The sequence below is a fragment of the Astatotilapia calliptera genome, chromosome 6 (assembly GCF_964374335.1).
Source record: "Astatotilapia calliptera chromosome 6, fAstCal68.1, whole genome shotgun sequence".
NCBI lineage: Eukaryota > Metazoa > Chordata > Actinopteri > Cichliformes > Cichlidae > Astatotilapia > Astatotilapia calliptera.
In genome coordinates, this window is record NC_137427.1 from 35,939,993 (window position 1) to 35,961,648 (window position 21,656).

Sequence of the window (21,656 nt, forward strand, 5' to 3'; positions counted from 1 at the left end):
GATGACAGCGCAAGATCAAGGAAGCTGCATGTAGCTCGTAGTGTCCTTCAAAGTGACTACATGTGTGACATACTCAGTGGTAAAATCTACTGGCTTCATGATTTCCAAATTATTTAAAGTACACTGTACTGTATGTGTAGTTACAACTCATCACTTGTAAAATATTTGCCTTTATTTTCTGTATTTTTATCATTTTTTTCTGTATGTAAACTGTGGATTCGTTTTAAAAGTTTCAGGGGTTTTATAAAATAACAAGAAGCAGCAACGCTGAGCTGCCTGTGAAGAGCTGCAGGCAACAAGATGCTCATCTCTAACTTTTCATTCCACCTGCTCCGTGCTATCGACCGCAAATTTGCTCATGCTGTTTACGCCGTGAAACAAGACTGCAGTCCTTCATGGCGCGTTACAAAATTATTGACTGCTTCTTTAAAAATGTTCAACTTTGTGCAGCAGTGCTGTAAATAGATAAAGCAGTTACTCTGTAATTCTGACTGAGTAGCTGCACAACGGGAAGCACTGGGAATTCAGGGAGGTGCGCTTTTACATCACAGCAGTTTTTCAAAAAATATTTGTTCTTTTACACGTAAAGTGATAAACACCTTGAGAGAGAGAAAGTGAGTGGTAATGCATCTCTACCACCAAAAAAGATCAAAGTTGCAAAAAAAACCTTTCTGTTAATTTCTGTTAATAGTTTTCAATTATTAAATAAGAGACTGCCAAGCATAGTCTAAAAAGTAATCGTTCTGTAAATCCTACCTTTGTAGATTGTTTTTCATCCAAATGGTTCAATGTAATCTTTCATACACACAAAACACAAAGCAAAAAATAAAGAGTAAAATCAACGGACATATGAGCTTCCTTTATCACACTTATCTGTGCTCTTTCTGACCCTCATTGGTATCAACCACTATGATTTCATTAAGACATGACTTTGGCATTGATGTTAACATTTATAGAAAAGTAAGACTTTTTTACTCGACATCTCTCACATCCTGCATAGTTGATCGACTTCCACTGCAGTTAAAGAAGTGATCGATGAAGCCAGACATAAGGCAGACAGATATGCTAATGAATGACAAGTTAAGGTGCAATTCAACATTGAACACCCCCTGTAACATAACTGCCATCACCAGAACAGACATACTAACTCAGAGGGTCCATTCCATTAATTATTAACCCTCTTACTTACTTATTTAAAATATTTATTCCTAAATGCTCAGATTGGGAGATGAAATGTTTTCACTCCACCTTTAATTTTTCCAAATATGTCTGTGATGTTTGGATGCTCAAGGTCTAATTTGAAATAGAATCCCGTTACAACTTTAATTTCAAGACGATATATCCCTGTGAGAAACTCTCATCTATCTTGAAAATGTAAAAATTGTGTTTGCAGAACAGACAAAATGCAACTTTATCTATATACTTTATCTATATCTATATATATATATATATATATATATATATATATATATATATATATATATATATATATATATATAGTTTATTAAAGTGTGAAAGACATTTAATTGCTTCCTGATAACTTTTAACTTTGAACAGTTCATTGTACTAACTGTATTAATGTCTTTTTGTTCATTTTTCTTATAATATGGTGCAATAACATTTTTAATTAAGTAAGAAAAGAGGTGCCCTGAATGAGGTGTTCAGAATTTAATTTCCGAACAAAGATTACCATCAGATACTTAACCCCACATGGTGGTGTTAGCAGAATGTACAATGAGGTGTGACATTCTGTCGTTTGGCTTGTTACCCTGAAGCTGAAATAATAGTTTCTTCTTCATTTAGATTAAGGACACGTTGAGCCATCAGATCACTAACTTGTAAAATGGTTGTGAAGATAAAATATAAAGTTTTGTCCATGTTAAGGTGGGAAAATTGAGCTATATTTAAATATATGTGATAATATATTTTAATTCTTTATACATCACTTTCTATGTTGACAATAGAGGAATAGTCTTTTGTAAGTTATAAGATTAGAGCTTTGACCAATTAATCACAAGTTTAACCTTGAAGACTTTGGTGGATGAAGCCAAGTTTTAATGGAATATTAACATGACCCTGCTCTACACGTCCACAATATTTGATCAGAGTTCATTTAAAACTTCGAGCATGACAAAATGACGCACACACATACAAAAGCTACCAAAAACATAACCTCCTTGGCTCAAGGTAGAAATCTTTTTGGGGGGTCTTGCAGCGTAGCCAGTGAGTATCCAGGCCAAGACTTCCATTGGTCAGTGTTCACAAATGTCGATGTTCCAAACAAAAGCTTAGAAAAAACTAAACTGCAGGAAATGTCTGATGGTTTTGAGGTTGGACTTCAGTAAAAGGATTCTTTTGCTCTCCACTGTGATTTTTTGCATGCAGCCAAAACCTGCTACAGCATGATGAGTCATTATAGTAACAAAAGTTTCCTTCATTGCGTAAAAATTCTGCAATTGATGCGTCAACATTTGTTTATAGAGATTGTTTGCAATGTGGTGGAAACATAGATAAGACGGTCTAAACATTCATTGAATATTTTGTCACTTTTCTGTGAGGAAATAGTGATTGACTGGAACAAATCCTGACACTGCTGAGTAAGTGTGGGGAATCACTTTGGCTGACATCCTTATGAAGGAGACAAGGACAGGAAATCATACAGAAAAAGACTAAATCTATCCAGAGACAGAGAACAATTCCCGAGTATTCACAACTGCCTCTGTGGTGGTTACCACTCCTGTCTCTACAATAAAAGATGCAGAGAGAGAGGCAGACTTACAAAGTGATAGCAATATGAGTGTCAATGCCACAGCTGGATTAAACTGCAGCCTTCCCTTTACAGATGATGATGGAGGAAGCTGCAGTGGAGGTGCTCGTGAAACTTCACCAGTCTTGCATCTACCGGCAGATTTCTTCCACCCAGCTGCTGCAGCTCATCCAAACAGTCCTGGAAACAGCGTAAGCCCAGGAGACAGACGGCCTTCCAGGTCGGCCTCCCCAGCCTCCTGGGCGTCCCTCCGCTCACCCAGAGCCAACAGCAGGCCGTTGGGCTCCCAGGTATTACGAGCAGATGAATGGATTCGTTTGTGTCTGAATGGCTGGCTGAACAGACGACATCAGCATTGCTGTGCAAAACATCAGTGACACGATAGAACGCAGTATAAACGTGTCCTTTATGTCAATGCTCGGCGATGTCATGCAGAGGTTGTTGAGAGGCAGACGTGTTTGTGAGACTGAATGAGAACATCTGGGAACCGAAAACTGTAACACACATCACACCAGGGATGTCAAACTCATTTTACGTCATGGGCCACATACGTAGAGTCCACACTGATCTTACCTGGGCCCCTTTCTGTCAGGGGAAAGATGTTTAACTACATGTTTCATAAAGTTTTTGTTAATTCACATAATTTTTTTTAAACTTCTCTGTTATTTAGCTGTTTATCTACGACTGAATTCCTTGAATTTAGCATGAATACATGACCCAATATGGCTCTTTATGAAGAGGTAGACAGCTTTTCAGTAGGCCAGATTGAAGTCTTTGCTAGGCTGACACCCCTGCCTTATATCATATAGTGACACTAGATGTTGGCCCTAGATATTGATTTGATGACATTGTTACAGCTGTGGGTGTAATAAACACTTGGAATCACTTTAGTTCATTAGAAATCAACACTTGAGTAGGAGTGGCACAGTTAGATGTGACACAGCAGCCTCTTCTGCGATCTATCAGTCAGAATCTAATTACTGCGCGCCAAATCGTGAATATACACGTATCACCACCCTCCACTGAAGTCCTACTGCAGTGTGGGACTCCAGAGAGTTTATTTAGTCATAATTAAAGCCAGCCTCTCTTCCATACTGAATCTAACACCTCCCCTATGCTGGCTCCTACGTGAAACAAACTCGAATGGGGGAGAAAAATAAAGCCCTTATTTTAGTTCTTGTTCCTTTTGTAACCATGGAGACAGATTTCTCTTTTCACCTCTACCTGTTTGGTTTGTTTAGCTCGTGCCTGAGTGGCTCTGTGATCCTCCGCTGCTACAGTAATGCTTTGCGGCGCTCAGCTAATTAGCCCGGCCAGCCCCGAGCCTGATACCGACTCGGCACTCGCTGTTGTGCTTGGCTCGCGCTTCTCACATTCTCCCGTGTCGCTTTTCTGTTTTCCTTTTTCTCCTCTCCTGGGTGATCCTCTCTATCCCTCTTTGCTTTGCGTTCGCTCCCTGCCACTATGTTTCTGCTTTTTCGTAATCTCTTATTTTAGTACTGGCAGGATTAGAAATAATGACTAAATCCCTCCTGCATACAGACATATTGGATTAAACAAACGCTTCCCCCAAACTCAGGGCGGGGTCCTTCAAGCAGGGGGAATTACAAGCGAGGTGGTTTCACGGTTTCATATTATTAGGACTTCTCTGAAATTGGTTAACCGAGAATGAGTTCAAACCAATGTGTTGTCGTCCCGGGGCAGATCCTTCCTTTCCTGTTGCACAACTGTCCTTAGGTACTGGTCACAGTAACATCAGCCAATAAGAGCTGGTTTTCTTTTCTTTATTGGTGTTTTACTTCAATGTTATCTAGGTAACAATAGCTCCAGGAAATTCAGAATTTTTGGGATCTGAACTTGTATCTTGACATGAAGCGATGATGAGCTGGTCCTGATGTTTTCACACGGATTACATGTGTCCGATGTGTAAAGGCATTAAGCTGTAACTGTAAATTCGTCTGTGTTTTTGTTATTTTTTTTTCTTTTTGGTTTTTATCTAAATTCTTATCCTCTCTTCCAGCACCCGTCCCACAGTGACTCCTCTTTGGCCACAGCCAGTTCAGAGGGCAGCCTGCAGGCAGCACTGGAAGAAGGGCTGAGCTTCAGCGCCTCCTCACCTCGATATCTGGATCTCCCCACACCCCACCTCTGCCCTGTCCCCAGCCACCCCTCGCAACGCCAGACACCGACTACAGGAGACCAGGGCTGCTCTTTACTAAAGAGACACAGTACTCCTTTGACCCTCCAAGCCACCCGGAGGCACCAGAGGAGCCAGAGCAGCAGCAGAGGCGGCAGCACCAGCCCCGGTTGCCCCCAGCAGGACTCCGTGGACCCGTCAGATGAGGACGTTGGCACGGGGACAAACCGGGATGACTGCCGTCAAACCTTCAGCAGCGAGCACCTGTCAGAAACACTGAACAGTCTCTCCCTTACGTCACTGTTTACCCCGGACTCTTTGGCACCCCCGCTGGTGAAGAAATGCAACAGCACAGGGTCTCTGGACCTAACGAATCTGTCTGCCCGGAGTAAAGATGGCCACCACTTTCATGGCATACACGTCCATGGTTTCTTATCCAACCCCTTGACAGAGGGAATGGCAAGAGGTGAAGAGCAAGACATCACAGGCCTCAGCATGAAAAGCAGGCGTCAGACCGCAGACACATGCTCCAGGAAAAACAGATGAAACACTTGTTGCCTCTGTGGAACTCTTTAACCATTTGCATTTCTGGACCTTGAACAGAACAGGGAGAGATTTTTAATACACGTCCTGTGAACCGGAATCTGAAATTCTCTCTTGTCTTTATTAAATCATTCGTTCTCTCTCTCTCTCTGTTTAGGATCAGTCATTTCTCAAAAGATTCCAGTCGCTTCTGAGTTTTAGCATCATTTCTCTTACACAGGATATACGATTGCTCTTTGCTAGGTCTATACAATAATGTCAAGGAGCTCAGCTTTTGTGTTAACAGGACTGAGCCTTTGAGATGTGGCAGATCCTGGGTTTTATATTATAGCCATCTTGAGAGAATATTCAGAAAGCCATTACAGAGACAGCCCTGAAAATTGCAGTGATTTGTGAACATTACAAAGGCGGTGTTTTCTAGACGAAACTGTTAAGAAGTTCAATCCTCTCTAAGGACCGGGTTCACTTTACTCAATGCGGCCTGAACCATTGTCCAAAAACCCTGTTGTCAAAATTGGACGGATGGCAAACTCGGAAGCTTCTTTTGAGGAAGAACTGAACTTTGTACAGTTTTCTTTTCGTGTTTTTTTGTAATGTCCATGGCTAATAGTAGCATCAACCTTTTTTTTCTTTGGAAGATTTGGCGGGTGATGGAAAAGTTGTCTTTTGTTTTGTTTTTTCCAACTTCAACATTTTGAAGTTGCGTGAATGTACCCGCTTCTGTCTCCATTTGTGAGAAAGAGGGAGACCAAGACAAGCAATGAGCCTGGCCAGTCTGAACAGTGACAGATGGCCTCTTTGAAAAGAAGAAGACTGTGAATGCTGCTGAGAATGCGTGTGGGTAATTCATGGAAGCATTGGCCACTTTCAGAGTGGACTCTGTATTTTTTGCTTTCTGCACACCCATGAAAGGGCTAAAATGTATTTAAGTGTAGACCTGGGCCAAATACAATTGACAAATAATCTTTTGCTACTATACCTAACACCACGTTTGACAATGGCACATCCATTCCTTAATCAGACCTCTCTGATGCTAGTAATGTAAAACAGCTTTGAAGCTAAAGTGAGCACTGACTTGGGAGACTGGAAGTTGGATGCTAAGTTAAATGTCTTTAAGACTTCCAAGCACCAGCTTCCTGCTGACCACTGAATCAGAGCCTATAGAAGTATACTGAGTCATACCAAAACAAAAGAAGATTTCCAAAAATTGAAGTTAATCTGATTGGTTATCTGATAAACTTTCAGGATGATAACTAAGTCCCAAAAGCCCCGTCTGTCTATACAAGTCAGTGTCCCCAACAACACACAGTTCCTGTTCTGGCCAGCAACCATATTAATGTTTTATATCCACATGATGCTCGTCTGCACAGTGAAAGTGTATGCCACATCCAGCCGATTGACCTCCTACAGCTGGTACTCGTTTGCACTGCTGCTGCTCCTGGTTTGGACGCACAAACAACTGAAACATTGTGGAAAAACATGGTCAAGTAATATTAATGCGATGTTCCAGATGTACACCACACTCAAGTAAACTGGTCGGGACTCCAGTGAACCTCATCAGTCATACTGCACTGTGTCCTGGGTGTGTGTATAAACGTTGGTAGTAAGTGTAGTGAGTGTGAACGTAGCAAAAAAAAGAAAACTTTGAACTTTTGGCTGGCATAGGCTTGTTAAGTTGTACTTTGAACAAAGTGTCTATCTTTGGATAGGCTCTGCTTTTGTACCCGCAGCCTTAGCCCGCTGACATGCAGCCACCTCTTCAGTTCTATTATTGTCACGAGTACAGGCCCTTGTTTGAGTGCCCTGTGGCAGGGCTAATCACTAGGTTGGTAACACGTCAATAGACCGTCCCTCGTTTGAGTCACCCAGAAGCACTCCTGTTTCAGTCTGAAACAAAAGAGCACCTATTGTCTTATACGTGCGTGCTGTTCTCTGGGCCGGGTGTTGGCATTTGAAGCAAACCAGACGAGATTTAACGCAGTCTTTAAATCCTTCCGCCTGTTTTAAATGTACCTGAGTCTCTCAGTAGTGGAGCAGGCTGCCTGGCATGTGCATGGGAAACCCAAGGGATGGTTTCTTCTTAAAGAGTGGGTGTACAGATTAGCAGGAATTCAGCAAATGGAAATCACTGTTTTGTTTGCTGCTTTAAACCCAAATGTTTATTTGACTCAGGTCTGCTTGAGTGTAGCAAGACAGTAGAAAAAAAATATATACTATGACAAGCAATGTGGTCCACGTGGATGTAGTTTGAGCACATGTTTGTAATTTTATCAAATTGTGATGATCATCATAGAATAAATCCCGAGCCGGTAGACCTCAGGTGGACCTATATGCACCTCATGCATTGCATCAGCACATATAGCACACACACACATCCTGAAGCACATACACACACACGCATATCACACAAAGATGTCAGCGTCAAAACACTGCAGGATGCTTCTGTGGCTGTTTGAGAAGAGGCAGAAGAAACCTCGGTGTTTAATCTCTTTCTCTACTTTGTCTTCATTCCCCTTCTTACTCCCATCCAATCCTATTATCTCCTTTCCACAAGAAGCCAGAGTACTAAATGACTATTGACTACCCACCTCTAATCGAGATATGCAATATGCTACAGTAGATGTACAGTTAGATGTATGGGATTCATAGAGGTAGGCAATATGGTGAGAGAAGATTATATTTATGAATTCATGTATTCGAATAAAATGTCACCAAGATTCAAAGGTCACTGAAAGGATGATGTATTCATGTATTCCAGAGTGTGTGTTCTCTCTTTTTTCCCTCCATCTCCTCGACACGGTTTTCTTTTTCCCAAATGCATGTAGGTTATTTTTGTTTTCCAAAATGTCATTCTAGTGTCATATAAAAGTGAGATAGCTTTTCAACAACCTCCGACTCCTGAAGTTGTTCTTTCGAAATGAGGTTTGAGTGAATTCTCTTTCTCTTTCTTCAAGGTTAGGGTTAGGGGGTCAGCGATTAATGCGAGCCTTTTTCACGCGTCACTCTTTAGTTCGTCAGTCTGGGACTGTGCTCATAAGGATGATAATATCTGGAGAATGATCTAGCACGAGGTTTAACTGCATTTGTTTGTTTTGATTAACTTTATTTTGAACAACAAAACCTGATATTTGCATGTATTATAAGTCATGCAGTACTAATACCACAAATAACCCGCTGTAAATGCTCTGCATGCACAACCTATCTAAAAGATTTAGAAAGTCTTTTTGTTTTTTATCCCCAACTTTCCCATTGAATCTTGTGTGTTTGCATTAATCTGTTTATTTCTCTTTTGATTTTTACAATTTATGAAGCATTTCTGCTTCAGCGTGTGAGGGCGACTGTCGTTGAAAGCGTGTCACGGGGTCAACTGTTTGGTCTTTGTTGTTCAGCGTCATCGTGCCTTGTTCTCACACCTGTGGGTTGGTCAACTCACAATAGAAATTGTCATGTTTCTTTTGGCAACTTCGGGGACCTCCAAAAGCCAGCCGAGTTCCGTGGAATATGTGCTCAAAATCCGGAGCGCGCCACGGCTTCCAGCGGAGCTCCTCCTCCAGCTGGGCGAGGGCTGCCTCCCGGCGCTCATATAGCTGAGAGCGGTTTGCTGGGTCCATGTAATGGTCGTAGTCTTCTGTCATGTTTCGGCTGTGTGGCAGGCAGGAGAGGACCCAAACGCAAACTCACGGGGACAGAACTTGAACTCAAAAGCACAGCTTTAATTGCTGGAAAAATAGAACACAGGTAATACAAAACTAAACTGGGAAAGCTAATCATAAAGTATACCAGGAGACACGGGGAGAATCACACACAGCATGAGGGAGACTACGACACTGACAAAGAGAAACACAGGGCTTAAATACACAGAGGGATAACAAGGGAATGAGACACAGAAGGAGGGGACAGCTGGGAGTAATCAGGCTGGACGAGACAAGGGAAGCAAAACTAGAAACACTCACATGAGACATGGACCTTCAAAGTAAAACAGGAAACACACTGACTGAACTCTAAACATGCAAACTTAACAGCAACTGAGAAGACAGACTATAGGGACCAGAAACATGGTACAAAGAGGTCACAGTAGACACAACATTGAACACAGGGAAGCCATATTACAAAGCCAAAGAACTAAACCTATGATAACCATAACTGAAATCTAGGGAAACAAGAAACAGTACAACAAAGGACTCAAAACATGCTCCAAAATATAAAAAACACGAGATTTCTTCAAAAAAAAACAGGAAACATGAGAGGCAGACATGACAACATAAGACAACAGACATGAAACACATGAAGGGCAAGGGAGACTTCACAGGGGTTGAAAACACAAGTGGGAGCTAATAAGCAAATGAACATAGGAAACCTAATAAGCTTAAACATACACTATGAACATCAAAATGAACTAAAACTCAAAACACTGGGTCATAAGACCCAGGATCGTGACAGAAATGGGCGCTTCAGAGAGCTGACACGCTTACCTAATCCAGTTTAATAAATGTCTGTTTATTGAGTCTTTCATTTATGTGCAATACTGTGCAAAACTTTTGAGCCACCCCTCAAATTTTTTTTTCCCTTTTCATTTACAGTATATAAAGCCAAACCAGAGTCAGTATAATTCTAAAGTCAGTGTTGCCTAATATCTCTTTAGAAAGCTTTCTTGTAATTCCTTTAAGTAGTCTTCAGGAATAGCTCTACATTATCCTTGAAAGACATTCAAAGCTCTTCTTTGGAGCTTTGAAGCGTTTGTTCCGTTCCAGTCAAGATGATCTCACGCTGCTTCGATCATTTTAAGGTCCAGGCTCTGGGGAGACCCGTCCAGGTATGCTTTTACTCCATTGGAAGTGTTTTTGGGTTCATTGTCAAAGCACATTGTCCTGTGCTAATCACACACGGCTGCCTAAAATCCTGCCCCGAACCATGACCGTAACATCCACGAGGTTGGCAGAACTCGAGGTTTCCCAGTAGAACATTGCCCAAAGCATCACAACGCCTCCAACAGCCTGCCTTTTTCCCAGAGTGCATCCTGGTGTCCCCCAGCTAAGCAAAAGACATGGAACCAGAAGGGTGCCTGGTCTGATTCAGACCAGGCACCCTTCTTCGTTGCTCTGCAGTCCATTGTTGGTGCTTTAGGTGGCAAACAGCATCACCATGGGTACCCTGACTTGTCTGCATTTGCAGCATCTTAAGAAACAAACTGTGATGCTTTCTGTAATCTGTCAGATCCACATTCACATTTTGGGCAGTTTGAGCTCCATTAGCTCGTCTATTGGATCAGACCACATGGGTCAGCCTTCGCTCCCCACCTGCACCAGTGAGCCTTGGCCGTTCATGACCCTTTTGCTGGTTTACCATTGTTCCTCTCTTGAATGACTTTTGATACACACTGGCCATCAAAGACCAGGAACACCCCAGTTTAGAGATGACCCAGTTGTCCAGGCATCACAGTTTGACATTTGTCAAATTCACTAAAATCGTTACGCTTGCCCATTTTTCTGCTTCAAGCTCATCCAACTTTGAGGACAAAATGTTCAGTTGCTTCCTAACATATCCCACCCAGTAACAGGTGCCATGATGAAGAGATAATCAGTAATGCTATCACTTCACTTCTGATCCTGATTTTTTTTTTTTTTAATTTATGTATTTTTTGCATATAGGTCGTGCCAGATCTTTTCTGTTCTGTTTTATTTTGAGGCTGTCTTGCATGCACAGCATGTTTATATCAATTTTCACTGACATTCAAGTCAGAGGACTGACTGCCGCTCTAAAAGCTTTCACTTTCTGGTCTGACTGAAGCATTTGCATTTAGATTTTGCTTATATTTGGCAGACTCTCACTAAATCCCCTCAGATGTAAAAAATAAAAAATCCCTAAATCTGTGCACGTCACATGTAGCGCTTGCGTACACGCAAAGTGGAATATTTCTACCAGCATCATGTGGACACAGCACTTAGGTATGATGCCCCATGTAACATTGTACCACCTCTCCAATCACTGGGGATCGATTACATGGTTATGGTTACATCACATGGTTATGTTCTTCATCTGCTTGTCACATGTCACAATTACTTTTTTCCACTTATTTAATTATAAAAATGTATAAATATTTAAAGAAGCCCACATTTATACAGCCTCTTTGCTCCAGCGGGTTACATTTCATACTTTTGACTGCAAACAGCTGTAAAACGTATTCTCTGTATCCCCCTTATGTAACTCCCCATCCCTCCATCCATCCTCAGTTCCATTCAAATCCACATTAAGCACCTCCACTCTTTTCTCTGATGCCTCTCTCCCTTTCATCCTTATTTTCCTCTCAGATCTCGCTCAGGCCCAGGTCATTACAGCACAGAGCTGCCAACTCTGAAATAAATGTCATTAGTGAAATATATTTGACACAGCTTTCCTATCACATAAACCCCAGTGGAAATTAATGCTAACTCTATTTCCTGCTCATTTCTTGGTGGTGGGAGAACAAAGCAGCCAAACTTTTCTCATATACCAACAAACGTGGAGTTGAGCTAAACTAAGATGCACAACAATGTCTCTTTGGTCAGAAGAATAATGCACTTACATTTGTGGGCATGGCTGGATTACAGCACCAAGGTGCTTTGGAGCAAAAGTGTGATATGGTCCTCAGAGCATATCACACTGTATGTTTCCTGTTTCCTACAGGTACAAAGAAAAGAAAAAAGAAAAGAGGAGAAAGAAAGAGGGAAAGACAAACAGCGGGGAAGAGGAACAGTGATAAAGGGCAAAAAAAACCAAAAACCAACAAAACAAACAGACAAAAAATACAAATATCAATCACCTGGATCACCTGTTGAGAAAAAAAAGAGAAAACAAACAAAAAAAGACCAATATAATAAACAACATCATCGCGAGGACCTATGTGAATATATCAGTAAATGCTAAATATTAAACGTTATTGTGCAGCACGTAGGATCAACAGCGCACAGTGTGCCTTGAGGTAGGAGCCAAAAAGGGTGTAGTTTGTGTGTGTGAGCACCCGTGTGTACACCTGTGAGCATGAACGCGCTTGTATTTAAAAGGTTCCTACATGTAATGATCTGTTAGAGGGTGTGGGGGGCACAACCCCGTCCTCCAGTCCATGAAGCAGGTATGGAGGAGATCAAGATTCCAGACATCCAGAGGCCCCCAGAACACAAGAGACCAAGGAAGACCAACAGAGGGGCAGCCGCACCACTATCCCAGAAAGAGCTGAGGAGAGCCCCAGATGAGGGGTCACTCAGCAGCCGTGGAGCAGAAGCCAGGGGGGGTTGCAGTGACGTGCCCGTGAGCTCCGCCGGCAGCCAGCTGTGCCAGAGTGACCGAGCCGCAGGTCGAGGGCACCCCCCCCCCGAAGGGGCCGAGCGAGCCCCAGGCCCCGACAAGCAGCCACCAAGAGTGAGCCGGTGCGTACAACATCCAACCCGGTTTAAAAAGTATTTTTACTGTACACAACGATGGGTGAAATGTTGTTAACCCTTTTAATTAGTATTGAAGGGTTAATCTGCTCTGAGGGACAAGTTTTATTCACATGAACAATGGGCCAAAAACTGTGCAAATGAACAGAAAATCTGAGTACATCATGGAGGAAGCATTGGAAAATTTTTAGCAGCTTTAATTTGAATGAATGAAAAGCTGGCTGGCTGCTTGTTGTGTCCCAATTTCAAGATTATTACCCCTCTTAGGTCTTAAATGGTGATAGGTGCTAACCCTAACTCTACCCTGCCCCTACATTTTGAAGGACAAACAGATTCTTTTTCTTTTCGTGTCAGCTAGAATAATGATGTTCTTGGTTTCCTGATTTCCAAGACATAATTTCATAAAAGCAAAAAATTACATGCCATCATTTAAAGTTAAGATTTTATGTGAATTACAGTTTTTCTTTTTTGTCTTGCAGATGTCCATCCATCCATTTTCTTCCCTCTACACAGGGCCGGGTCGCGGGGGCAGCAGCCCAAGCAGAGAAGCCCAGACCTCCCTCTCCCCAGCCACTTCCTCCAGCTTATCCAGGGGAATACCAAGGCGTTCCCAGGCCAGCCGAGAGATATAATGTCTCCAGCGTGTCCTGGGTCTGCCTCGGGCCTCCTCCTGGTGGGACATGGCTGGAAAACCTCACCCTTGCAGACGTTTACAATTTAAAGCGTGAAAGATGAAATGTTAGAGAAGCATACAGTATATGGACAAAAGCACTGAACCACCTACACATTACACACGCAGGACTACTCTTCTGCAGGATTTCTGCCCACTCATCCAGAAGAGCACATCCAACACTGCTGTTGGATTTGTGGGCCGGGCTCACAATCTCTGTTTCAGTTCATCCCAAAGGTGTCCAATGGGGCTGAAGTTTCTCCTTCAGGCTCTCGGTGGGCCAATCAAGTTCTTTCCAACAAAGAACTTGAAAAAAGCAAAAAACCTTTTGGTAAGCTTAAGCAGAAGTGGGGCTAAAACATGAAAATATCACATCTCAGTGATGGAAAAATTCACAAAAGCATCACAAAAATGTTTGTCCATACTGTAGCCATGAGGAGCTCTGGTCAGTTCGGCTATAATCATTACACTTATAAGAAATCCCAGCAGAATAATACATATAGCTGTGTTAATAAAAGCCATCTTTCTCATTTGTGATTAAAGCAAACTTCAAAAGTACAGCCAGTACGGGCACATGATTGGACGTTCTTTTGACAAGGACAGTACGTGATGACGACAGGCAAATGCGCTGTCAGCGAAGCCAACATTTCTCATTCCATATTATTGCTTTGGTCCCAGGACATAAAAAGACTGCACTAGTTCAACAAAGTCACATCTCTGAGCAAAGTCAGTCTTATTTGTTATTCATGGAAGGCAGCCGCTACAGGCACACGAACTTTAAGGGGCCGCTTGTGTCCACACCAACCCAACTCAGAATTAGTGCAACCCAGAAGTGCATGAAGCAGACCTCTCCTTGCACTCACACTCTTGGAGATCTCCAGGGACAGCTCTGCTTTATCAAACGCAGCAAGTAAACCTACTGTCAAAACCTAATAAACCATTAAACCAGTGTCAAACTGCTGCAACAGGAGTGATCTGACGCCAGGGAGAAATATATAGAACCAGCTGGGAGGGAGGATTTGATTCAGCTCAGTTCAATTCAATTTATATCGCATCAAATCATAAAAACAGTCACCTCAAGGTGGTTTATACTGTAAGGTAAAGACTCTAAAATAATAATAGATAGTTACTGATAGCTGAGACCAGGTGGAGCAGCATCTAGCACAGACTGAGGACACATGTCCACCCACTCTATTCCAAGATGTGAGAATATATTTCAAGCATGTGCTCTTTTTAATTCTCAGTTGTATGCAATAACCATAGGATGTATGTTTGGTAATTATCTCTCAATAAAGCTGTTTTCTTTGTTGGAGTTTGCCAGTACCACAGTGGGTCCAATTTATCTTCAGGCACAGGAAGTTATGATCGTGTACTCCAAAGTCATTTTTTCATAGTAAGCTTTACTATTAATTAGTTTTTATCCATCAGAAGATAAGTTGCTAATGCAGTCCAAGAGTACTCCTGTAGCTTTTATCTTCAGAATTTTCAAAGGCTGCTCCTAAAGCTGGATTTACAGTCTGAACCGCACGACTGTCCATCATCTCTATGAGGTTAGCTGTCAGTCAGAGCCAGTTTGAAAGATTTTTTCCACACCACATTTGGAAAATGGTTTTATTTATTGTATAACAACCAGTCAGTAAACTGTTTTTTTTTTTTTACTGGAGAAGGGTATTCTGTGTGAAAACATGGACAGTGCCCTTACTCTTAGACATCTTCCTTAGAAACAGTGGTAGTGTTTCGCTTAGCTGTACACAAGTAAAGAGATGCAAACAGCCGAGCAAAAAAACAAACAAGAAGACAGCTAGGGAAGCTAGTTCACAAAGTTTCTAATGCTGTCCTAAGATCCAAAGTGTTTTTATATCCAATGTTATTCTGCTTAATGGTAGCATGGATACTGAACAGCAAACATTTTATGCAACCGGAAGCAACAACTGCAGTAAGGTATGAAATGAAGAGCTCTCCAGCTTCACAGCAATATAGCCAACTTCACACTGTTACATGCTACAACCACACACTAGCAACGGCACTGTGTCCACAGAATAAAAGATGGAGGGAGAGCTTGTGATGCCACACAGTGGCTCTTGAAGCTCTATTTGAGGGCGCAAGATCAGCTATTTGGTGGTATCGGATTGCCAGTTTCGTGGTCTGGTTGTGTTACCACAGTAATCACAGTCAACCCTTATCTTTCTTCTGATTGGCTGCCTTGTAAACAGAATCTTTGCACAGAATCTTGTGTTGCTACCATGTTCACAGTCAGACCTGTACAGAAGAAGGAAAAACATAATAGAGTCCCATTAAACAGTAGATGCCTGCCCCTCGCTGAGCCTGGCTCTGCTGGAGGTTTCTTCCTGTTAAAAGGGAGTTTTTCCTTCCCACTGTTGCCAAAGTGCTTGCTCATGGATGTTGGTCTGATTGTTGGGGGTTCTCTGTATATTTGTATGGTCTTTACCTTACAGCTTGTTGTGACTGCTGTTGTAATTTGGCACAAAATAAATAAAATTGAATTGAATTCATTTCAAATGAAAGCGATACAAACAGGGTTATGACTGTTAATGACTCAAACCTATTTCCATCTTCATATTTGCAGATGGGAAACTATTTAATCAAAACATGATTTTCCTTTTTTTTTTTTTTAACCAGTCTCCTAGAAAAAAGCTGAACAGACCTTCAAATCTGACAGAGAGCTGGAAGGCAGCTCCCAGCTGCAGCAGCCTGCCAGATGTTGACCAGCTGTGATGGTTGCAGAGCTTCATGGGTATTTTTTCTGTTGATCCTCCAAAATCTGTGTGTGTGTGTGTGTGTGTGTGTGTGTGTGTGTGTGTGTGTGTGTGTGTGTGTGTGTGTGTGTGTGTGCTGAGTTTCACAGCATACATTAAAACGTGTGTTCCTGCCACTTCAGAGGAGATCACCTGCAGTGGGTTTCACCTCCTAACTGGGATCTTGAATTTAAAAAAAAAGTCTAATTAGCTGTTGTCACCATTAAACGTTAAATTTCACACGAGTCAGTAACAAGTGGTCTTACACACACAGTGTGAATGTCACTCTTCACAGACTCTAGACTCACTGACTCACTGACTCACCGAGTCAGGTCGGGCACTTGAGCAACCAGCTTAACTTCTGAAAGACTCAGGCTGCATAATGAGAATTAATTGCTTCAAATGCCCCTTGAAAATATTTCCCCCAAAGAATAATTCAAAGACTCCAACACACCAGCTTATTTTCAAAGGCAGCTCCCATCCTGCCATCTGTGACTTTGCAGCTCCAGCACTGAATTAGAACATAACACGATAACCAAAAAATTACCCTCTTTTGAAAAATGTACCAGCTCTACACAGTGGAGTAACAAGAGTAGAATCACAAATTTAATTTGTTTTTGAATTCTGTCGTTGTCATGTCAGAAAAGACAAAGCCAGTGAAGGGGCCGGCAGTGGTAAGCACCGCTGTTATTTCTTCAGGGAAATACTGAGATAGTTTTAGCTATGGAGGAAAGGAAGGCAAGTCACAGACGCATGTGTGACAAATCATGTGTGACCACTCTATAGAATTTACAGTGCAATAACAAGATAAGAAAGCTCTCAATTTAATTTGTATTTCCATTAAGAAAAGCATTTAACCGTCAGAGAGTGAACTTTCAGTCAAAGATAGCCAATTAATCAGTGAAATGGCTGCACGTGTGTTTCCTTCTCTGTCTGCTGTACAATAAGACGCCATCAAGAGCAAAAAAAGGAGGAGGCTGTACAGCGCGACATGCAATTACTACCCCTACACCCCCGATCTCTGGCTCAGGCTTAACTTAAAGCTCATAAACCAAAGCCATATTCAGCACGGTGTAGGCTGAGACAAAAGAAGAGGGTTCTTAAAATGAGCTCTGTGGAAGCGCCAAGCACGCGCGTGGACTGGCACAAAGGCTTCTTCCTTCTGCAGCCAACGTGGACTGGGAGACAATGGAAGAGTGATGGCCTCTGTATCTCTGCTGGCACAGGCAGATGCACCGACTCGTGCACGTATGGACACATTGAATGTGCTCGTACGCTCTTACAGAGCCCGTCACACAAACCGACAGCTTTGCTCTTCTGTTTGTTTAGAGATTGTATTTACACATCGGTGTATACCTTGTAGCTGTGAATGCGATGATTGACACCCGCTTCTATTCTTGTCAACCCATATGCATTTCTACCATCCACATAGATGCTTTTAGCATCGCAACGTGTGAATAATGCTATAAAGAGTTGTAAAGTGTGGGTCTTTTGTTTATGTGCACTGTCAGTTGATGGAAATTATGGTGAATTATGGACGTGTTCTTTCCTATTACAACAAAACAACAACCGAAGTTAAGAAAAGGAAATATTTCAAGATCAGTTACAGTATATAAGGAAATGCTTCACATTTAAGGTAATAAAACACAACATAGTAGTTTATGGTCGAATTTATGTTGGCTCCGAGAGGTCAAGCACACAACAACTAGCAGTTTAGAAAACAGAAAAATGCTACAAAAGCACACAAAGCAGAATGGAAGCTGAATAAACCATGATGAAAATAGAAAAAAAATGTTGTAAAAACTTTAAAGAAAACCTCGAAAAACAAAAGAGAAGTGATTTTGGGGAGAGAATAGTAACGGAACAGCTTTGCCAGTGACAAGATAGGTAAGATAGCTAACAGCAATATGTGTATCATGGTTTGTCTGGGTTAGGTTTGTCTGGAGGAAGGACCCAAACGCAGAACTCACAACATGGGAGGATAACTGAAAACAGCAGCTTTATTGTTAGGAAATTGACGATGGCATAAACTCAGAAAAATAAACAAAAACCCTGAACATATTAACCATGGACTGAAACACCGGAAAACTAGAACTTAAGCCGGACCACAAGAAAACAAACCAGGAACCAAGAAGCTTGGACTCTAAACAGGAACACAAGGGACACACACAGCAGTGAGAGTGTACAACACAACAAAGGGCAAAGGAAACACAGGGTTCGAGTAACGAGTTAAGTAACGAGGAAACAGGAAACAGGAGGGAAACACAGCTGGGGCTAATCAGACATAATTAGGGGTGGGTTTTGATAATCAATTTAGCGATTAAAATTGATTCTGGCTTGGATAACGTGATATCGATTCATTAAAATCCTGAATCGATTTTTTTAATATTAATTTATTTTGCCCGAAATGCCAGAATCTCAGGTTAAACCTCACGAAATTTCAAGAACCACCAAACAGCTAAAACAGTAAATGAGAGCAGGCAGATTCTGCACAAACATGTAAACACAAAGCTCGACCCGCCGATGGATCAGAATCAGTGAGGTGTCGCCTTTCTCACCCGACGGCACGGACACGGTCGGGGCTGAAAGCCGACAGCTCGCTGATTCCGATGTTTCGGCGGGTCCACGCTTTGTGTTTACGCCCTTTTTGCGCTGATTCTAAAGCTGTTAGTTTTATCTCTCTCCAAACATTATTGACCGAACCAACAGCAAAAGAAGATCCAAACTACGCTTCACAAAAACATTGTCATGAATTTCCTCTTACTTTTGCTGTTTTGCTTCCACCACAATAAAATCACACTTCATGAACAGCTCTCTCTCTCTTGCACTCGCTGTACTTCAAGAACAGTTTCCCGTCTAAAAATCTGTTTTCTGCATTATTCGCTTGCTTGTTACGCACAAGTCTACCGTTGTTTACAGCGCTGTCGGCCGCTGTTTTTTTTCCCTTTTAGTTACTTCCGAAAAGAAGAACTCATTTCTGCTGTTCAATAGGCTACTGAACAAATGTAAACTTTTTAAAATTATGCAAAATGCAAAATGCTGTGTCTCTAATAAAACCGCTGTAACGTCAGAGGTAACGTTCATGTGTTGATTAATGGTTTTCTTTCGTTTTTGATGTACTGCAGAATATTTTTATAAAATCCCAGGCCAGGAAAATCACCTTCATGTTTTTCTGTGTTTTATCTTCAGCTACTTTGACACAAAGGCATCTGCTGTGATGCTCACACCTTTGATAAAGTCTGGAAAGTGTCAGCTTCCTTTTTATAGATACAAAAATATGTAAATGTACTGATCTGAATTATAATATTTCTGACTGTCTGAGGCAAAATTTCCCAGATTTAAATCGAATCGAATTGAATCAAATCATGGATCGAATTGATTCGGAGCCTTGTGAATTGGAATCGATTCTACAAATCAGTGATGATACCCAGCCCTAGACATAATGAGACAAGTGGAAGCAAAACTAGATACACTGCGCACAGGAGAAGGACTATCAAAATAAAAAAGGAAACAAGAGACATTCACAAAGATGCAGACTTAACACAGAGACAGAGCTGACTGGGGAGACATGGAGACAAGATGAGAAACATGGAACACGCTGAGTGGAAAGAAACAGGAACCTAAAGTCTAAGAACAAAGAATATAAATTAATCCACAACCACAAAACCCTGACAAAGTATCTACAGTCTTATTGTCCATCTGAAGGGAGGGAGAATGTAACTGGTTCCTTTTGTCTGTTTGTCTATTTGTTAGCAGTTTAGTTTAGTTTTAGTGCTGTCAGCATTAATCTTGTTAAAATGACGTTAACGCCATAACCGCAGCAAATCTCCGTTAGCGAGTTAGCACAGATCGCCCCGTGCATAGGGCTACACAGCATCAACACGTTAGCGCGGTTAGCTCGTTATCGTTGATATCTAGTAATATATCACATTGATAGAACTGTAGAACACACTTTTTATTTTTTCAGTAGAATACCCTACAACATCATAACTGATTGATGCCAGCATGTTGTAATAAAACATAAAACATCAAAGTTTTAGTACAGCTCTTGCCCTTCGGGGGAGTGGCGCTCTCTGAGTGCTCTTTCATGAATGATGTGATTAAAATACACATTAGCTGCATCTTTTTCTTGCTCACTGATGAATCTTCTGCTTTTTTTAAGCATGTCTCAGTTCAGTGTTTGATTTCTGTCACCTCGGCAGCTGGTCCGTCTCCAAAGACGCTTGTGTTGTGTTTTGTGAGATTTTGCAGTTTTCTTAAGTTGCAGTGCAATTGCAGCTTTACAGAGTGACATCCAGTACAGTTCCAGTCGAACTTATTTCCAAGTCATATTATAGGAAAAATGTATACAGGGTGGGCCATTTATATGGATACACCGTAATAACATGGGAATGGTTGGTGATATTAAAGTCTGTTTGTGGCACATTAGTATATGTGAGGGGGCAAACTCCTCTAGATGGGTGGTGACCATGGTGGCCATTTAGAAGTCGGCCATCTTGGATACAACTTTTGATTTTTCAATAGGAAGAGGGCCATGTGACACATCAAACTTATTGGTAATGTCACGAGAAAAACAATGGTGTGCTCGGTTTCAACATAACTTTATTCTTTCATCAGTTATTTACAAGTTTCTCTTTGTTCACAGCCATTGACATGTCGAAGAGGTTAACACGTGAGGAGCAGATCGAAATTGTGTTGATATCTGGTGAACGCAGTAACCGGGTCATTGCAGCAGATTTCAATGCAAGACCGCCTGTCATGACACCACCCATCTCCCATGCTACAGTTAGCAAACTGCTTGCTAAGTTTCGTGAAACTGGTTCAGTGTTGGATTTGCCAAAATGTGGACGCCAGAAAACTGTCACTAATGACCCTTAGAACTGAAGAAGCTTCTCGGATGAGAGGTGAAACGTCTTCAAGCAACTCAAGGAAGTCCAGACGCTTTTCTTTCTAAGCTCCTTAGACTACGATGACCTGGGTGTCTGAGAACCTTCACAGACATATGTCACTAATGAAGAAACTTCAGTGGCTGTCTTAGCTTCATTCAGCAAGAGCTCACAGCGTAGCACTCGCTGCATGTCACTGGAGAGTGTCATTAGTCAAACATCCCTTCGGCAGATATTAGCTACTCACAAATGGCACCCTTACAAACTCCAGCTACTGCAGCATCTCAACGAGGATGACCCAGATCGGCGCACAGAATTTGCAGAATGGGCAAAACAAAAATTGGAAACAGGATCCTCAGTTCACGCAGAAGATTTTGTTCAGTGATGAGGCAAACTTTTATGTGAATGGTGAAGTTAACAAACAAAACCACTGCTATTGGTCTGACACTAACCCACATTGGATGGATCCCTCCAAGACTGTT

The 21,656-nt window shown here is 41.8% G+C and overlaps 1 protein-coding gene across 2 annotated transcripts in view; it reads left to right on the forward strand.

Annotated features, from left to right (window-relative positions):
* The window catches only part of LOC113024643 (voltage-dependent T-type calcium channel subunit alpha-1I-like), a 159,396-nt gene extending 151,061 nt beyond the window's left edge, over positions 1-8,335 (forward strand). For both annotated transcript variants that reach the window (XM_026171859.2, XM_026171860.2), the window contains 2 exons: positions 2,843-3,057; positions 4,788-8,335. In XM_026171859.2, the coding sequence (XP_026027644.2) occupies positions 2,843-3,057; positions 4,788-5,450 (878 nt within the window). In that variant the 3' untranslated portion in view covers positions 5,451-8,335. The remainder of the gene's footprint in view (positions 1-2,842; positions 3,058-4,787) is intronic.
* The last annotated feature ends 13,321 nt before the right edge of the window (positions 8,336-21,656 follow it).